The 19,670-nt window shown below is 41.9% G+C and overlaps 1 protein-coding gene across 5 annotated transcripts in view; it reads right to left on the bottom strand.

Annotated features, from left to right (window-relative positions):
• Window positions 1-19,670, bottom strand: part of ATP8A2 (ATPase phospholipid transporting 8A2) — a 651,919-nt gene that overhangs the window by 555,115 nt on the left and 77,134 nt on the right. Inside the window, exon 1 of one of the 5 annotated variants that reach the window (XM_045376973.2) lies at window positions 18,685-18,758. The exons of the other annotated variants lie outside the window; for them this stretch is intronic. Within the exon in view, the coding sequence (XP_045232908.2) occupies window positions 18,685-18,724 (40 nt within the window). The 5' untranslated portion in view covers window positions 18,725-18,758. Of the gene's footprint in view, window positions 1-18,684; window positions 18,759-19,670 lie in introns of those variants that run through there. 5 annotated transcript variants of the gene reach the window in all.

Here is a 19,670-nt window from a genome sequence, read left to right as displayed (position 1 = left end):
AGGGCATCTGTGTTCCCTAGATGGCTCTGCCTCACCTGGGCACCCTCTGCAGAGCCTACAGAGTCTGCTGTGCTCTCTCTGCCACCTTCTGTCAGCCTCAATCCACAACCCTGCCAAGCCGGGCCCCAGGGAAGCCCCAGGAGCTTTCAGATCAGCTCCCAGACCACATGAGAAGCACAGGTGGGCAGTTTGAGAAAACAGGACCTCCCTGTTGCTCCTCAGTGCCCTCACTTATCCCACATACTTCATCTTTCCGACCAGGGAAACTTTCCCCGGGGAGAGAAATATCAGGGCGCGTCTCATTACACTGCTTCCTTTCCTCCTCCCGCCTTCCATTCCATCTTCTGGAAATTAAAAACAGGTAAGTGTTTTAATGCACTTCCCTCACGCCATTCTTCTGCATTCCAAACAATCCTTAAAATTACAGTGACTGGAATTGCGGTGCGCCCCAGCACACGCGGCTTCTGCAGGGCATGGCGAGTGCACCTGTAAATTCCAGCTACCCAGGAGGCTGAGGCGGGAGGACTGCTTGAGCCCAGGAGTTTAAGGCCAGCATGGGCAACATAGCAAGACGCTCGTCTCAAAAAACAAAAGCCCTGCTCAGGTATCTCTTCCTTAATGTGGAAAATGTTGAGAGTCAAGCCATCCAACTCTTGTAAGTATGAGATATTTATAATATAACTATATAATACAGATTAATATATACAATTAAGTATTGTATGTATTAGAAAGAAAAATTAGTCTACAAAGTCTCCTCGTAAACAAAAAGCTGACTTGCCTAATCCTACTATTTTTGAAAGACATACGATGAAAACACCTTGATGTTTCTCTTGACATTCATTCTAATCTTTCTTGGGGAGGTGGAGGCTCCAAGCAGATGGAAGTCAGCAGTCAAGTACAAGAACTATCACGCCAGTTTCTCCTGCCAATCAGCCTGTCCTGTTTGCTTACAATCACTGGTCATATGAACCCAACACTCTACTCCATCAGCAATCTTAGCCCACTAAATACATGCAGTCAGATTTGAGCAAGTCACTACAGAGACCAACTCATTCACCTTCGTTCCCAACTCCACTGACACAAAATAGACTTTCCCAGTAGGATGGCTTTTCCCGACTCTCTTGTTGAGTTGACATTTTGTGTATCACGTTTTCTTCTCAGACACAGAAGTGAGAAAGTTTAAAATATGAGAAAATCTTTAACAAGCAAGAGCACTGCCAAAGAGCTGCATACGAATCATCTGAGTCCAAGGCCTCCACAATCCACTCAGGTTGCCAGGTCAATTTGTTGTCTTTGCCATGTCACTAAGGTGCCATAGACGAGTGTGATAAAAAGCACAACTATTGTTGAGCCTACCACTGTTCTAAGCATCTGTACGTGTAACTCCGTCCAATCCTCATAACAATCAAATGAGGAGCATGCTTATTTTTAGAGATAATAAAAATGGGGCAGCGAGTAATTAAGCAACCAGCTCAATGCCCACAGGTGCATTTTTTTGTTTGTTACTATAAGAATCATCAATATGACCCTTATCTATACGATCATCAATATGACCTTTTACCTTCATAAATCATCTATCTGACCTTTATATAAATGAGAGTGACATTTCAAAGAGTTTCCCGAAATACACAATAAAATATCTGTTGACTAACCAAATCTTTTATCTTTATTAAGTTTTGTGGGGTTGTTAAAAATAAAAGTATACTCCTAGAGTCTATGCATTAAAAAGAAATACCAATAGCCATTCCAGACTTAAGCCAGGAAAAGCTAAGTCCCAAATACTAAAGATTAATGTATTCTAGAGCAAGCTTGTCCAACTCGCGGCCCACAAGCCACATGCCGCCCAGGACAGCTTTGAACGTGGCCCAACACAAATCTGTAAACTTTCTTAAAACATGACCAGTTTTGGGGGATTTTTTTTTTTTTTTTTTAGCTTATTAGCTACCGTTAGTGTTAGTGTATTTTATGGGTGGCCCAAGACAGTTCTTCTCCTTCCAATGTGGAAGCCAAAAGATTGGACACTCCTGTTTAAGATAAGAACATGTGTAAGAATTCAGTAAGTCAAGGAGGCAGGCAAAAAGGCTAAAGCAGACAAGAAGTCATTCCATCACCATAAATTCTGGGCATTCTGTGTGCATAATGCAGTAGTTAGAAAACCCTCTCCCTGCCTTCAAAGGACTTGTAGTCTGGGGAGGAAACAGACCAGCGCAGAATAACTAAGACAGCTTTGAATGTGGTGTGTTTCCTTTCACCTAGACTTCCTTCCTCTCCACCGGTTCTCTGCCTGCTTACTACTCATCCCTAAAGACACAGCCTAGGCTTTCTCTCCTCTGAGATGTCTTCCCTCATCGCACATCCTCGGGTTGGGTTACATCCCCCTCCTCTATGCATAGGGCCCCCAGGCACAGGTGGGCAGACAGCAATTCCAGAAAGCACATTTCTCAATCTCACACGACCAATGTAACCACGTGCAGCGGTCCACTCTGTGCATTTTCCACGTTAGAATTATTCTGCTTATGTGTCTGCCTTTCCAGTTAACAAGATGTCCACTTGTGTAAGTGTGGACTGTGCTCTACCGATATTACCATTCTCAGCACCCGTGAGAGTGAAAGAAGCGGAGCCAGTGAGAGCTATGGATGTTCAGAGTCTACAAGAAAGACTAGTATTTCCAGCTGGGGAAAAGGGTGATTGGTTGGAGAGATTTAAGATGCCTTTCACTGTAAAGTCAGCAGCTGGGATTCATCTAAAAGCTTCCAAAGCAAAGGGTAAAGATGGAGAAGAACATCCCGTGCAGCAAGACAAAGCCATGAGCACATACGCTGCAACACAAACAGCCATGGTCTGGGCTTCCCAGAACGCCCCTCCTTTGAGTCTGTGCTCTCCTCCACCCCTTAGCCAGACAGACATACAAGAAAGACAAGCCCTCCTCGCTCTGGTTCCCTGCACGACACTTCTCTGAAGAGGAGCGCAAAGAGTAGAGAATAGAAAAACTACTTTGATAGACCAACGATAACAAGCCAAAATGATGTAGTAGTGGAAACTTGTACAAAATTACAAGAAAGTAGAATAAGACATGTTATAGCAGATACAAATCGGGTCAGGTGTTCCCACAAAGGAAGGGTCTCTAATTATGAGTCAGAGGGTCTGGGATGCCAAGGGGGCAGCAGCTGACCTGAGAAGCAGATCAAGGGAATGAACGAACGGAATCTGGCGGGTGACTGCTTGGCAGGGATAGGAAAGACAAGAGGCGTGGCATTCTTGGCACTCTTCCTGAATTTATTGAATTTCTAGCCGTCTAAATTATTAGTTCCCCCTTGAATGAAAGGCTTTTCATATCAATGAGCTATGAAATGAAATGTATAAATTAATATAACCAAATATACTACCTGTTCAGTATGAAATCCTTATGACCCATAATTCCATAAAGATAAGGAATTACAGGCCTAAGTAATCAAAGCATTGTGCTGCTCCTGGGCAGAGCTCACCATTCTGCCAAAGGCACTACTTACAAATGAGCCAAGTATTACAGAACCCTTATGGAACGGTGCCAGGCTCTCAGCAATGTCTGACATACAATCTTGAATCATAGCTAAGTGTCTATGGCATACTCAACTCTGCACATGCTGCCAACGCACTAGCAGCAAGAAGGGCCACAGTCAAGGAGTCTCGTATTAGGTCCAGAGCTCCCTTTTTCTGTGCTGACAGTCAGATGCTGAGCCACACCCCCCCGTATCAGGAGACATTGCTGCGGGGGACAGTGAGGGGGAGAAGCAGTAACAAGGGATTAAATCCCTCCAGAGTTAAGGAACACCGTCTGAAACTGAACTCCATGCAAACACAGACAAAATGGATTTACTTATAAAATGCAAAACACCAGCCACGCTAACAGAAGATCAGTAAATGTGATGCTCCCAAGACCAGAGTATCTCTTAAAATTCTACAAGTAGTTAAAGCCATTGTTTTTTGTTTGTTTGTTTTGGGGTTTTTTGTTGGTTTTTTGTTTGTTTTGTTTTTTGGGTTTTGGGGTTTTTTTTGTTTTTTTGAGGTGGAGTCTCACTGTGTTGGCCAGGCTGGAGTACAGTGGCATGATCTCAGATCACTGCAACCTCCACCTCCCAGGTTCAAGTGATTCTCCTGCCTCAGCCTCCCAAGCAGCTGGGATTACAGGCGCGTGCCACCACGCCCAGCTAATTTTTGTATTTTTAGTAGAGACGGGGTTTCACCATGTTGGTCAGGCTGGTCTCGATCTCATGACCTCATGATTTGCCCACCTCAGCCTCCCAAAGTGCTGGGATTACAGGCGAAAGCCACCGCACCCAGCCAAAGCCATTGTTAAGAAGGCAACTGGGCCAACGGCTCTACGCCGCCAACCCCAGTATAAGAGGGTTCCGTCGGATGGGTAGTGTGGTCTGAGACCTGCCCTGCCCTGCCCGGCTCTGCTTGCTTCTCCCATTTCTGTCACAGGCATCAGATCAACATCTCAACATGAAGGCTTTCTGGGCCCAATCCCACCCCCTCCCCACCTTCATCATTCAGAGAGGTTGTCCCCAGTAAACCTCTCTTCTCCTAACTCCATCTCTGTCTGCTCGGCAGAGGACCTGAGTTGATGCTTCTCCTCTGGCTCCAGCTGACATGTTCACACTCATGAAAAGACAGTTTCTAGTTCGATTTGAATAATGACAACAGCACTTGAGCAACTGCTATACGGTGGGTTGGCGACAGGCATGCCAATGGCAAAGCAAGTAAAGTACACATCACATCTGCCAAGAGAGAGCCCAGCCACAAACAACACAGGGAGCCAGACGCAAAAAGACCACGCAGTTCACCCCCGAGTGACACGCTCCACGGTGCCAAAAGATCATGCAGTTCACCCCTGAGGGACACATTCCACAGTGCCAGTTTAGCAGTCACAACCTCATTATTAATGACTAACCATCTTACCGCTCATCTCTTTCTTTGCTGCCAACTACCAAACCAGTTCCTTTCCTCCTGGCACAGCCCTCCCCACTCCTCAGTGAAACCCATAGCTTGTATCTAAACGAGGAAACAGAATTTCAATACCAGCTTCAGGAAAATCTATCAAAAAACACAGATCCATACCCAAATTCACTGTACCCTAAAGCTAAGTATTAACACCTCACCTGCCTATAACTTAGCCCTCTGGCAAACTCTCCCAACCTCCTGGGACTTAGGAATCAAAAACTCTGTCGAGAAATCTAGTTCATTTCAGAAAGTTCTTCACAAAATCAAAACACTTTTCTTATAAGAGAATGTTCGTCTTTCTTTAGAAGCAAAGCACATACTTAGTTTACATTTGTTTCTAATAAGATTAATAGGCTAGATACAACCCCACCTCAGATTAGGGACCAATAGAGGAAAATAAATGGCTATAGGCAGGCACACTAGTCACTGGTCAGAAATGACAACTCAGGCAAGAACTAGCACAAAAGAATAAAAGGCACAAGCAAATCCCGAGGCTATAAGCCCTAAAACCCCAGCCATGAAGACGGCCCTGCTTAGGCACAATGTAATCCCTTGTATTCACACTTACCATCTCGAGTCATTAAGAAAAGTTCTCCAAGGCTGGGCGCGGTGGCTCAAGCCTGTAATCCCAGCACTTTGAGAGGCCGAGATGGGCAGATCACGAGGTCAGGAGATCGAGACCATCCTGGCTAACACGGTGAAACCCCGTCTCTACTAAAAACACAAAAAATTAGCCGGGCGTGGTGGCAGCGCCTGTAGTCCCAGCTACTCGGGAGGCTGAGGCAGGAGAATGGGGTGAACCCGGGAGGCGGAGCTTGCAGTGAGCTGAGATCGCGCCACTGCACTCCAGCCTGGACGTCAGAGCGAGACACTGTCTCAAAAAAAAAAAAAAAAAAAGAAAAAGAAAAGTTCTCCCAGTACTTCGGGAGGCCGAAGCAGATGGATCGCTTGAGGTCAGGAGTTCGAGACCAGCCTGGCCAACATAGTGAAACCCCTCTCTACTAAAAATACAAAAATTAGCTGGGCATGGTGGTGGGCACCTGTAATCCCAGCTACTCTGGAGGTTGAGACAGGAGAATCACTTGAACCCCGGAGGTGGAGGCTGCAGTAAGCCAAGATCACGCCATTGCACTCCAGCCTGGGCAATAAGAGCAAAAATTCCATCCAAAAAAAAGAAAAACAAAAGAAAAGAAAAGAAAAGTTCATATAACACTGTTTTTTGGTTTTTGTTTTGTAAAGACAGAGTCCCGCTCTGTCACCCAGGCTGGGGTGCAGTGGCGTGATCTCTGCTGCTGCAACTCTGCCTCCTGGGTTCAAGCAATTCTCCTGCCTCAGCCTCCCAAGTAGCTGGGGTTACAGGCGCCACCACCGTGCACAGCTAATTTTTATATTTTTAGTAGAAACCAGGTTTCCCCATGTTGCCCAGGCTGGTCTCAAACACCTGGCCTCAAGTGATCCTCCTGCCTCAACCTCCCAAACTGCTGGGATTACAGATGTGAGCGATCCTCCCAACCTACCCTAAGTTATTTTTAATTCAAAAGTTTCCTATTATGTTTTTTTAAATTAAACATTTAATTTTAAAAGTTTAAAGTTGCATTTTCAAGCCTCAACCTTATCTATTTAATTCAGTACCTACTGATGAAGCTAAAAAATATATTTACTGTTTTAAATATTTGAGATCTTCCCAGAAATATAAAATGTCTAATATAACATACAATGATGTATCTTAAATACATCTGTGTCTGTAAGTGCTTTCAGAGCCAGCGAATTACTACTACTACTGTATACTTAATACAGCCTGAAACAGGGTATCAATCTTTAATAGTGCTTTTCTCAAGAACACTATATTGATGTTTGACTTACACAAAAATATCACAGCCAAGTGGAAATAGAAACCAGTCATAATCTTACAAGAAGAGGAAAGCATCTAAATAGAAAAAGAAGTATTTTGGTGAAGAAGAGACTGAGAATCCTTCAACCCTGTTGCACCTAAGGAACAGAACACGACCTCCTCTCAGTGCGCGCTCAGCCCGTGGTGGTGGGAAGATGCCAGAGGCGAATGTGGGTGGTTGCCCGCTGTTCCATTCCCAGCGTCCACCATCTGAGCTGTGTTGTGACCTTCCTGCTCTCCAAATTCTCCCACTCAAACCTGTGGACTTTTTTAAACTCATGAAGGTTACGCCGGGCACGGTGGCTCACGCCTGTAATCCCAGCACTTTGGGAGGCTGAGGCGGGTGGATCACGAGGTCAGGAGATCGAGACCATCCTGGCTAACATGGTGAAACCCCGCCTCTACTAAAAATACAAAAAAATAACCAGGCGTGGTGGCGCACGCCTGTAATCCCAGCTACTTGGGAGGCTGAGGCAGGAGAATGGCATCAACCGTGGAGGCAGAGCTTGAAGTGAGCCGAGATCGCGCCACTGCACTCCAGCCTGGGCCACAGAGTGAGACTCCATCTCAAAAAAAAATAAACTCATGAAGGTATATTTGCTTATAGGAGAGGATACCTCTTCCCCTTTTAAAATCTACATTGAGATTCTGAAAACTGCACCCAGTGGGACACCTGTGGTTTTGGTCTGAGGTGACTTTTCACTACTGTAAAACAAAACAAAACAAACAAAAGCCCACGTTAGGTGATATCCAAGCAACTGACTCCCTCAATCTGTACTGTCGTGAACCTACGAAGTCTAAGCTAACTTAAAAGACAAAAAAATTGCACATCAATTACCAAGGAAATAGAAATTAAAATGACATGATCTTACCACACAAATCGACAAAGTTTAACGTATACTAACTGGATTTCTGTTTCTGACCATGAGGGTGTAAGGAGGTGTAGACTAGCCATTCCACTCTAACAACTAGAAAACAGGAAAAAGGATAGGAAACAACTATTTTCTGATATTAAAAAATAGACAGGATAGAAAAGCAATCCCCGAGAGAAGAGAAACAAACAAAATGAACACTAGGATCGCACTCTCTTTCTAGCTAAAAATAATCTCTGAGCCAAAGTACAGTGAGTGGGGAACTCAAACAAATGTCTCACGGTCTTGCTGAATTGAGTCCGTAATGGAAACTAGAATACCTGAAATGAAAACGACACTAGGTAGGATTAATAGCAGATTAGGCACTGCAAAGGGAAGGATGCATGAAATTGAAGACAGCAGTAGAAACTCTCCAAAAAGAAGCACAAGAAGAAAAATAGTAACAGAGCATCAGTGACCTACGAGACAATCTCATGGGGGTCTAATGCATACATAATTGGAGTCCCAAGGGAACAAACGGGTTAGAGAGGAAAAGGACATAAATATCTGAAGAAGTAATGTGGAAAAATATTTCCAAATTTGCTGAAAACTATAAATCCAAAGGTCCAGAAGCTCAATGAACACCAAACAGAATATTTTTTAAAAACACATCAAGGTCCAGCACAGATGGCTCACGCCTATAATCTCAGCACTTTGGGAGGCTGAGGCAGGAGGATCACTTGAGCCCAAGAGTTTAAGACCAGTCAGAATGGCTCTTGTTAAAAAGCCAAAAAATAACAGATCCTGGCATGGTTGTGGAGAAAAAGGAACACTTATACACTTTTGGTTAAAGTGTAAATTAGTTCAGCCTTTGTGGAAGCCAGTGTGGTGATTCCTCAAAGATCTAAAGACAGAAATACCATTCAACCTAGAAATCTCATTACTGGGTATATACCCAAAGGAATTTATATCATTTTATTATAAAGACACATGCACGCATGTTCATCACAGCACTATTCACAATAATAAAGATATGGAATCAACCTAAATGCTCATCAATAGTAGACTGGATAAAGAAAATGTGGTACCTATATACCATGAAATACTACACAGCCACAAAAAAAAAAAAAATAGATCATGTCTTTTACAGGAACATGGATGGAAGTGAAGGCCATTATCCTTAGCAAACTAATACAGGAACAGAAAACCAAATACCGCATGTTCTCACTTGCAAGTGGGAGCTAAATGATGAGAACACATGGACACAGAGACAGGAACAACACACACTGGGGCCTTTAGGAGGGTCGAGGATGGGGGGAGAAACAAGATCAGGAGAAACAGCTAATGGGTACTAGGCTTAATACCTGGGTGATAAAATAATCTGTACAACTAACTCCCATGACACAAGTTTACCTATGTAACAAACCTACACTTGTACCCCTGAATTTAAAATAAAAGCTAAAAGAACAGAAATATTACAAGGGTAAAAAAGCACATTTCATAATGATAAAGGGGTCACCTCACCAACCGGAATTGATGACCCTAAGCATTTATGCATTTGATAACACATATATAATGGAAAACTAATAGATCTGCAAGTTGAAATAGAAAAACCTGCAATTCTACTTGGAGACTTCAATACTTCTTTCTCAGTAATTGACACAACACGGAGAAAGAAAATAAATAGTGATATATGAGATGTGAGCAAGACTCTGAAGCCCTGGACACGGCTGACACTTGGGGAACACCCCATCCCACAAGTGCAGATGCACATGGAGCCCTCCACAAGATACACCACCATCTATAGCATACAGCAGGTCTCAGCACACTTAAAGGAACTGAAATGATGTAACATATGGCTCCGACCACAATTACAAATCAATAGTAGAAAGCTCTCTGGGGAATCTCCATACGTTGTAAATTAAACAACACATTTCTAAACTGTAGGGTGAACAAAGAGGATTTTTAAAAATCAGGAAATATTTTGAACTGAATGAAAATAAATATCAAAATTCGTGTGATATAACTTAGAAATGTATAGCCTAAATGCTTCCATTAGAAAAATAGAAAGGTCTAAACTAAAGTTGCTTTATTTAAAAACTAGAGAAACAAGAGCAAATTACAAACACAAAGCAGAGCAAAAAGAGAGAAAGATGAGAAGGGAAGCCAATAAGGAAGAAACAAACAAGAAAATTAAAGTCAGAATTGGTTCTTTGAAAAGATCTTTCTAAATAGTTAGGGAAATCATGAGGATTTTTTTTTTGCAGTATTGTTTGTAATAGCAAAAAGTTAGAAATAACTAAGAACTTTAAGAACTTTATTGGCTGGGCACAGTGGCTCGCGCCTGTAATCCCAGCACTTTGGGAGGCCAAAGCAGGTGGATAACCTGAGGTCAGGAATTTGAGACCAGCCTGACCAACATGGTGAAATCTCATCTCTACTAAAAATAAAAATACAAAAATACAAAAATTAGCCAGGCATGGTGGCAGGCGCCTGTATTCCCAGCTACTCAGGAGGCTGAGAAAGGAGAATCACTTGAACCTGGGAGGTGGAGGTGGCAGTGAGCCAAAATCATGCCCCTGCACTCCAGCCTGGGTAACAGAATGAGACTCTGTCTCAAAAAAATAAATAAAATAAAAAGAACTTTATTAAATTATCCTCTGTCTTCATGAGACTACTATGCAGCTATTTAAAATGTTACAAAAGAATATGTAATAAACTTGAAAAATATTCATGAAACTGTAGACAAATAAGACAGGTTATAAAACATGACACCATTTCCCTCACTTTTACAAAAAGGTTATTTGGGGCAGATTAAGTATCAGAATGATCTAGGCTTATTCAGAGTGATTTATTTTCCTTATGTTTATCTCCCTCAGTTTTTTTCTCTTGACTTTATGTGTATTTTTAGATTACAAAATTAATTTTACCCTAAATATCAGTCAAAACTCTTCAAACAAAAACTAAGCTTTAAATTTCCCTCTAAAACGTTCCATTAAAAGGAGCTCTAGTGTTTGACAGCACAATAGGGTGACTATAGTGAACAATAATTTATTGTATATTTCAAAATAGCCAGAAGAGCAGATTTTGAAGGTTCCCAGTAATACAGACAGGAAGCAGGGGGAATACTAGGTAGAAAAGGGCAGAGTCCCTGGCAAGGGTTCCACCCTGAAGCCTGGACCCGTGGCCCTAAATGAGTACTTCACATCCCCATTTTCTGGCCCACATGTCATCTTTTGGCCCACGACGTCCCATCCTGTGCCTATAAAGTCCCGAATATCCACTGGTAGAGATGTAAAACAGCATGGCAGAGAAGGCAAGAAAAGAAGCATCTGAATGTTGAGAGGCAGCTGGACATCAAAGACTACAGTTGGAGAGGAGTTTGCCTAGGGATAGTCTGAGAGGACTTCTTCCCCCTCCAGGGGAAAATTATCTTCCCACTCCATCCTCTCTCCAGTTCCCCATCCCACTGAGAGCCACTTCCACTGCTCAATAAAATCTCCACATTCACCATCCTTCAAGACCATGTGACCTGATTCTTCCTGGACACTGGACAAGACCCCATGTACTGAAATGGCAGGGTGTTAAAGACTGTCACCCTGAACCTCCGCTAAGCTGATTTAACACTTAGCCGTCTGTGGACAGCAAATGCTAAAAGAGCACTGATTGTAACACACGCCCTCTGGTGCTCCAGATGTCACAGGCAATCCCTAGACACTGCCAGGGCTGGTACTGAGTTTGTTCCCGCTGATGCCCAAAGGCACTCAACCCAGCTACTGCACCTGCTCCCTGTGTGCTTCCCATTCCGCAAGGGGTTTGAGAATGGCAGCCAAGTAAATTAGTCACCCCATCACAAGTCCCACGAGGGGGTCAAAGGAACTCTCCCATCTGACCAACACAGAGAAATGATAAATGTTTAAGGAGATAGATATGCTAATTACCCTGATTTGTTCATTACCCATTGTGTGCATATATCAAAATAACATGTACCCCATAAATATGTACAATTATGTATCGATTAAAAATAGAAAAAAAGGTTTTTACTTAACGATTAAGGTGAGATGATCTAGTGTGCAAGCCCTTGGCTAACCCCCAAAAAATTATTTATTTGTCAAAACCTAAATATCTCTGCTATTTTACTGAGAAGGAAATATATTATTTAGAACAAAGATAAAAATTTTAGTTTGTTTGCTTAGTCTAAAAAGCAATTTGAAGTTAACATTAAACGCAATTAGGAATGTTCTACTTGTTTTATTGTTCTTTAGAACTAGGTTTAAGGCCAGGTGTGGTAGTTCACGCCTGTAATCCCAACACTTTGGGAGGCTGAAGTGGGAGGACTGCTTGAGCCTGGGCGGTCAAGGTTGCAGTGAGCCATGATTGAGCCATCGCACTCCAGCCTGGGTGACAGAGCAAGACCTTGTCTCAACAAAACAAAACAAAATCCTAGGTCTATAAAAATCCAAGTTCTCTTACATAAACCTCTAAGACTTCTGTATGACATTTAGGGGAAATTTTTATTATTCTTTTCTGCTTAGCAAAATATATTTTGTTCAGCTGTAGCCAGATTTATTTTAGATAAACTTTGGATTTCTAATGTTCTTCTCACAATAAATATTTCATTCAATGAGAAACTTCATAAAAATACCAAATGATTCAGTACTGCAGTCTCATTACAAGAAGATCTGGGGTTGGCAAAGTGATTTCGTTCCAAAAAAGATAATGGAATGAACAAAAAACTCAATGTACTGCGGGCGTGGTTCCAGGCTTTGGATCCCTAGGCAGAAGCATTTGTCCTGATCAGTTACACAAGTTATAAATTAACTTACTCAGCATATTTGAATGCCTATGACAGTAAACTAATACTCTCATTTGGGGGTGAGGGAGGGGCAGGCAGCAGTCTGAGGAGCAGCTACATAAAGATATTTAAAACAAATTCTGTGCTAATTTGGGGAAGAGGGGCTAGGGGAAAGATAAGTGGTATACATAAATATACATTCTTTGTGGCATTCCAAGCACCATTAGAGTTATAAGCCATACATTCAGAAACAGCACAGCTGGCCTTTCTCTGAATTGGGGGTGGGCAGGAGACAATGACGGCAGGCCTGGACGGACAGCCAGGGGAGCAGAGACTGACAGGACAGCCCCAAAGGGTGAAACTGAAGTCTCAGGAAGACCGTCACTGACATTCAGAGCACTTACGGCACTCTATGGATAATTCCACATACCGTATCTCTCTCTGTTTCTCTCACGCACGCTATCATTTAGAGCAATTCCATGGTGTACACATGAACTTCATTTCATAGATAGGAATCTGATCAGTTGATTAACCGGTCCAGGTTCCCAATAAGTAGTAGCGCTGGGAAGGAGGTCAAACTCCAAGCTCCTCATCACTGCCTATCTTGTACCTTCATCGGATGACCATCCCTGGGTTCTCATCTGCAGGCATCAATCTGACCCCATCACACTTCCTGGTCTTCGCTGATCCACCAAGGCTGTGCATGCATTTACTCCTACTCTGCCCAAAGTCTCCTTCCTACACCCAGCCACCATCTACAGGAATCTTAATCATTATTTGATGCCAGTGAGTCCTCCTCTATAACCTTCTCTGCAGCCCCTGTAAAATTCAAATGGTATTTTTCTTACATAGTCTCTATTTAAGAAGCATAGTAAGAGTTTACATCAGGACACAAAGATGTATATTTTGGCCAAAAAAAAATTTTTTTTAATCAATATTTGAGTAAAGTCAGCATTCCTGAATCCAGTCAATAAAACCACTGGCTACTTTGTGCTAGAAATAGTGTAGTGCACTGCAGACAAAGATGAATGAGACAGCTGCCGTCCTTCACCGATCCTCCAGGTCAGGGATAAAGGAGGCAAGGCTGCAAGTCATTTCCAAAGAGAACACCAGGTGCTACCAGAAGCTTAGGTACCCCAGGAGGGGTTTGGATTTCAAAGTTGTTTAAACTTAATGCTTTTATTCTTTCAAATAAAAGCATCTAATTCAACCTTATTTTAATTGTGCTAACTGTATTAATGCCTTTAAAATCATTCCAAGGGAGGCAAAGTTTTCTTAAACACAACGCAAAAGCAATAAAGAAAGAAAATTTGATACATTTGACTTCATTAAAATCAGAAACTTCTGTTTGTTGAAAGGTATTAGGAAGAGGAATAGGGAAATCACAGGCTGGGAAAAGATATTTGGAGTACATGTATCTAATGCTTGCATCCAAAATAAAGAATGCATGTAAAACAATAAAGAATGTGAAAAGCAAAAGTGCAAAAGTCTTCGACAGGTTCTTCACAAGAAGATACCACCCAAAAGGCCAATAAACATATATAAAGATGCTCGGTGCCGGGTGTAGTGGCTCACACCTGTAATCCCAACACTTTGGGAGGCCGAGGTGGGTGGATCATCTGAAGTCAGGAGTTCAAGACCAGCCTGACCAATATGGTAAAACCCTATCTTCACTAAAAATACAAAAATTAGCTAGGTGTGGTGGCGGGTGCCTGTAATCCCAGCTACTTGGGAGGCTGAGACAGAAGAATCGCTTGAACCCGGGAGGCGGAGCTTGCAGTGAGCTGAGATTACACCATTGCACCCCAGCCTGGGTGACAGAGTAAGACTCTGTCTCAAAAAAAAAAAAAAAAAAAAAATGCTGATATCATTACTCATTTGAGGAATGTAAATTTAAACTATAAGGAGATACCACTGCATACCCATAAGTATGGCTTCAAAAGAAGAACAACTCCTCACGTTCTCCAGAATGTGCGACAGTTGCCGGAGAGAATGTAAATGAGTTCAGCCACTTTAGAAAACTCTTTGGCAGTTTCTAAGAGTTAAGTATACATCTACCTTATGATTGAGTTAATTCTATGTATTTTATCTAAGGTAAATTAAAAGTTATGTCCACAAAAATTCATACAAGAACTTTATTCACATTAGCAAAAAATAATGGAAGCCACGTATATGTCCATCAGCAGGAGAATGAATAAACAGGTAGGGATCAATCACGCAGCAGAATACCACACACCGCTGATCTCACAGACGCAATCTGCTGACCAAAAGAAGTCAGACCAAAAGAGTGCATATTGTACAATTCCATTTACATGACGTTCAAAGGCAAACTAATCTATCGATGAGAAAAATCAGAACAGTGATTGCACTTGGCAGGAAGGGGATTGTCTGGGAAGGAGCAAGAGAGATCTAGAAGATCTAACCTAGAAGGGGTAGATGGAACTAGGCTACATTTTTATTTGGGTGTTAATCACAGGTATATAAAAATTCATCCAGGTATGTACCTTACATTTATATACTTTATGCTAAATCTCAAAAATAAAAGACATTAAAAAATAAAATGTGCCAAATGCATTTGTCATTTAAGTGGCTTATTTTACTTATAATATTATATCACTCAATGGATATCTGCTGATTACCCACTGGGTGCCAGGAACCCTTCTAGTCATGAGAGCTACAGCAAGGAACAAAACAGATCTAATTCCCTGCCCTCATGTAGCTTATGTTTTAGGGAGGAAAGAGAGACAATAAACAAAATAAACAAATAATTTATGCGGTATTTTATAAAGAGAAAAGTAAAGAACAAACAACTCCCAAAAGGGAATGGGGATAGGGAATGTAGACTACAGTCTCAGTATTGCCCACATAAATGGCTGTTTAAATTGAATCACGATAGGCGCGTACAACACATTCCATGTGTAGTTTGTTTTTCAAAATTGCATTTCTATTTGATCATTGTGAAGTGTGACCCATTCACGTTACATACTTAGAGCAGCAGTTGTCTCACCTCCCACATTACCTTTATCTAAAATTCACTTACTATCCTTCTTTCTTTCTCACTTTGTAAGACAGAGTTTCTATTATTTATGAAGCACTCAAGGGAGGAAAAATCCAATAAAGCTCATGTTTACCCTTCGCCGTATCCCAAGGAAATGGCAATACTTCTTCCTCGGAGACTTTTCCAGTTAAAGTAAACATAAAATTCCATCTGAAGTGAAGATTAATCACCAGGGGTTGCTATCACTTCAAACTCAACTTTTATTCAGTAGGTTTCATCTGCTATACGTAATAGCACAACAAGAAACATAATCCATCTCATAGTTATAAGTATGAAATTAAACTGTAAAAAGACAAACTTCGTCTATTGAATTTGGCCATGATTTCTTAGATATGACACAAAAGGCACAGTCAACAAAAGAAAAACAGACAAATTGGACTTCATCAAAGTTCAAAAAATTGTGCATCTATTAACACTATTAACAGAGGAAAAAGGCAACCACAGAATGGGAGAAAATTTTGCAAATCCCACATCTAATAAGGGATTAATATCTAGACTATACAGAGAACTCCTAAAAAGTAACAACAACAACAAATTGACAGAGTCTTGTGCTGTCACAATACTTGAATGGTCAAAGGTTTCACAGTAGATTTTAAAGTGGGCAAAGGACTTGCACAGATATTTTTCCAAAGAAGATATGCAAGTAAATGGCCAAAAAGCACAGGAAAAGATGCTCAACATGAACTAATGATCAGGGAAATGCAAGCCAAAACTACAATGAGACACCACCTTGCACCCACAGCACCTTGGGAAGCCGAGGCTGGAGGATCACTTGAGCCTAGGAGTTCAAGAACAGCCTGGACAACATAGCAAGACTCCTCCCAACTCTACAAAAAAAATTATTTTAATTAGGCAGGTATGGTGGTGTGCACCTGTAGTCCCAGCTCCTCAGAAGGCTGAGGCAGGGAGATCACATGAGCCCGGGAGTTTGAGGCTGCAGCGAGTTATAATTGCACTACTGCACTTCAACGTGGGTGACAGAGCCAAGACTCTGTCAAAAAGAAAAAACAAACAGAAAATAACAAGTGTTGTGTAGGATGTGGTGAGAGTGGAACCTTTGTGCACTGTTGGTGGAAATATAAAATGGTGCAGCTGCTATGGAAAACAGTATGGCAGTTCCTTAAAAAATTAAAAGTAGGCCGGGCGCGGTGGCTCACGCCTGTATTCCCAGCACGTTGGGAGGCTGAGGCGGGTAGATCACAAGGTCAGGTGATCGAGACCAACCTGGCTAACACGGTGAAACCCCGTCTCTACTAAAAATACAAAAAATTAGCCGGGCGTGGTGACAGGCACCTGTAGTCCCAGCTACTCGGGAGGCTGAGGCAGGAGAATGGCGTGAACCCAGGAGGAGGAGGTTGCAGTGAGCCGAGATTGCACCACTGCACTCCAACCTGGGTGACAGAGCGAGACTCCGTCTCAAAGAAAGAAAAAATAATTAAAAGTAGAGTTATTATCTGATCCAACAATTTCACTTCTGAGTATATATGTACCCAAAATAATTGAAAGCAGGGTTCAAAGATGTATTTGTACACCCACGTTTATAGCAGCACTATTCACAGCAGCTACAACGTGGAAGCAACCCAAGCTGGTTTGCTCATCCACGGATAAATGGAAAAGCAAAATGTGGTCTATGCATGCAACGAAACATTATTCAGCCTTAAAAGGAAGGAAATTCCGACGCACGCTTCCACATGGAAGAAGCTTAAGGACATTGTGCTAAGTGAAATAAGCAAAACGTGATGCCACTTATGAGAGGTACTTAGAGTAGTCAAAATCTTAGAGACAGAAGGTGGCATTCTGGTTGGCAAGGCCTGGGAAAAGACAGGAAAGGAGGGCTGGTGTTAAACGGGCACAGAGTTTTAGTTTTACGAATGAAAAAAGTCCTGGAGATGGATGGTGGTGAGAGTTACACGACAATGGGAATGTACTTAATTCCACTGAACTGTATACCTAAAAATGAGCAGATAGTAAATTCTATGTTATGTGTGTTTTACTGTAATAAAAAATTGAGGAAAAAGCAAACAGTCTAATTGTTGAAATAAAGTATATATGCAAAGCAGGATGTTGTAGGGTTGGGTGTTTGTTTACCATGGCAATTTTCCTGGAAATACAATAATGTTTATTAAAAAGTATGTCTAAAAGAATCATATTTTGTATCTAGATTGCAAAAACCTCAGCCCCAAGTTATAGGTAGGTTGATAAACGAATGGAGAGACCAGGAGAAGCTCAGAACGGTCAAGTATTTCACAGTTGACGCCGTGCTGACTGCCCCAAGCCTTCCCCTCATGACATGGATTTGACATAAATCACTGTCAGTTCTTCTGTGCTCAAGTCTGCGACATTGTTGTTCCAACTGTAAGGCTGGGACAAAAGCATTCAATTTCCAAAAGGAATACATCCTGACACACAGTGCTTTAGATTTTTCTCCTAACTAGAGTTTTCATCAGTTATAACTTTCACCAAGTACAAGAAGTTGCCCAGAAATTCAGAATTCCATTCATGTTCTTTGGATTTCTATACTTTAGCAGCCATTTCACCACTGTTCTAAGCTGCAAGAGCAAATTAAATATCTAACAAAAAGTAAGCATGATATTTAAACTGAAATAAATAAGCTGAAAACAAATTGGGGGAGAGAAAAAGTAATTTTAAAGTAACAGAAACATCCTGATCCCCAATTAGGAGCTTACAGTTTTGGGCTTATAGTTTTCCTTCTGATGACACCTGAGGCAGAGAACGTATTCCAAGACCACAGAATACTATTAGATCATATTCACATATAATTGCTGGATTTCTCACATCTACATATCATTTAATCATTTTAAATATTCCTCTAAATAATTTTAACACAAAAAGCTTTTTCAAGGGTCTCAACATATTGAAAATATATCTGGCTAACAATTACAAACTGAAAAAACTCCATAAATAATCATCAAGGCTGTTTTTGCTTTATTCTAAGCTTTATGACCTGTAATCCATATCTAGAAGGCATCAGATTGCAAAATCGTTAGCTCAAAAAAATCACTGCTTGTCACATTGTCCTCTTTCACCCATGCCTTGGGTAGACTGCATCTATATTTTTTGAAAACTCTGTAGACGTGTCCATTACCTATGGAGCAATATCTTCTCCAGCCACAGGTGAGAGGCATGGCGTTCAGTCCTTTACATCCATTACATGAAGACAAAGCAGCAGTGACGTTTCTAAGTATTAAGAGAGCTCAAGGCTGATCCTTGATAATCTGGGGGAATTATATTATGCCCTGAGACTGTGTCCTGTTCTAATTCACCTGGCAGAGCTCTTGAGTACAAGTAATGTAGGATGGATGGTAGAGAGTTATACAGGACGAGCGGGAGCAATGTCTAATCGTGGTGGGAGGGGAGACTTTCACTTACCAAATCAGCAAAGGAAAAGGGGGAAGGAAGAATAACCCTCAGTGGTATATCCTGACACACTACAGAACAATTTCGAAACTAATGGGACCTCTCCTTGGCTTGCTCACTTTCCCAGGGACACCGGATGATTCATTCCTAGAGCCTGTGAGAAAATGACTGGGGAGAACCAGCTCCAAGAGCCAGGCTTCCCCAGCGTGTGTGTAGAGCCTTTCTGCTGACCTGCATCTTCGTGCACGATTAAGTTACACCAGCACTAGCACCCCCTCCAGACCATTTAAGAAGAAGGACAAATGGGTGGCACGGGTACCCCTCAGAACTTCTCCCTTGTTAACCTTCTCTCATAAAATGACCTTTGGATTTTAATATTCAAACTTCTTAGACTGCAATGACCTCTCAATATGATAACTTTCAGTTGACATTTAATTTTTTTATTTTGTATTTTTTATTTTTTTTTAGAGACAGGGTTTTGCTCTACTGCCCAGGCTGGAGTACAGTGGCACAGTCATAGTTTACCATAACCACAAACTCCTCGGCCCAAACAATCCTCCTGCCTCAGCCTCCCGAGTAGCTGGGGACTACAGGTGCACACCATCATGACCGGCTAATTTTTGAAAAAATTAGAGACAAAGTCTCACAATGTTTCCCAGGCTGATCTCGAACTTCTGGGCTCAAGTGATCCTCCTGCCCTTGGCCTCTCAGAGC

Source organism: Macaca fascicularis, chromosome 17, assembly GCF_037993035.2.
Source record: "Macaca fascicularis isolate 582-1 chromosome 17, T2T-MFA8v1.1".
In the NCBI taxonomy this organism is placed as follows: Eukaryota; Metazoa; Chordata; class Mammalia; order Primates; family Cercopithecidae; genus Macaca; species Macaca fascicularis.
This window is presented reverse-complemented; position numbering and strand designations above follow the sequence as displayed.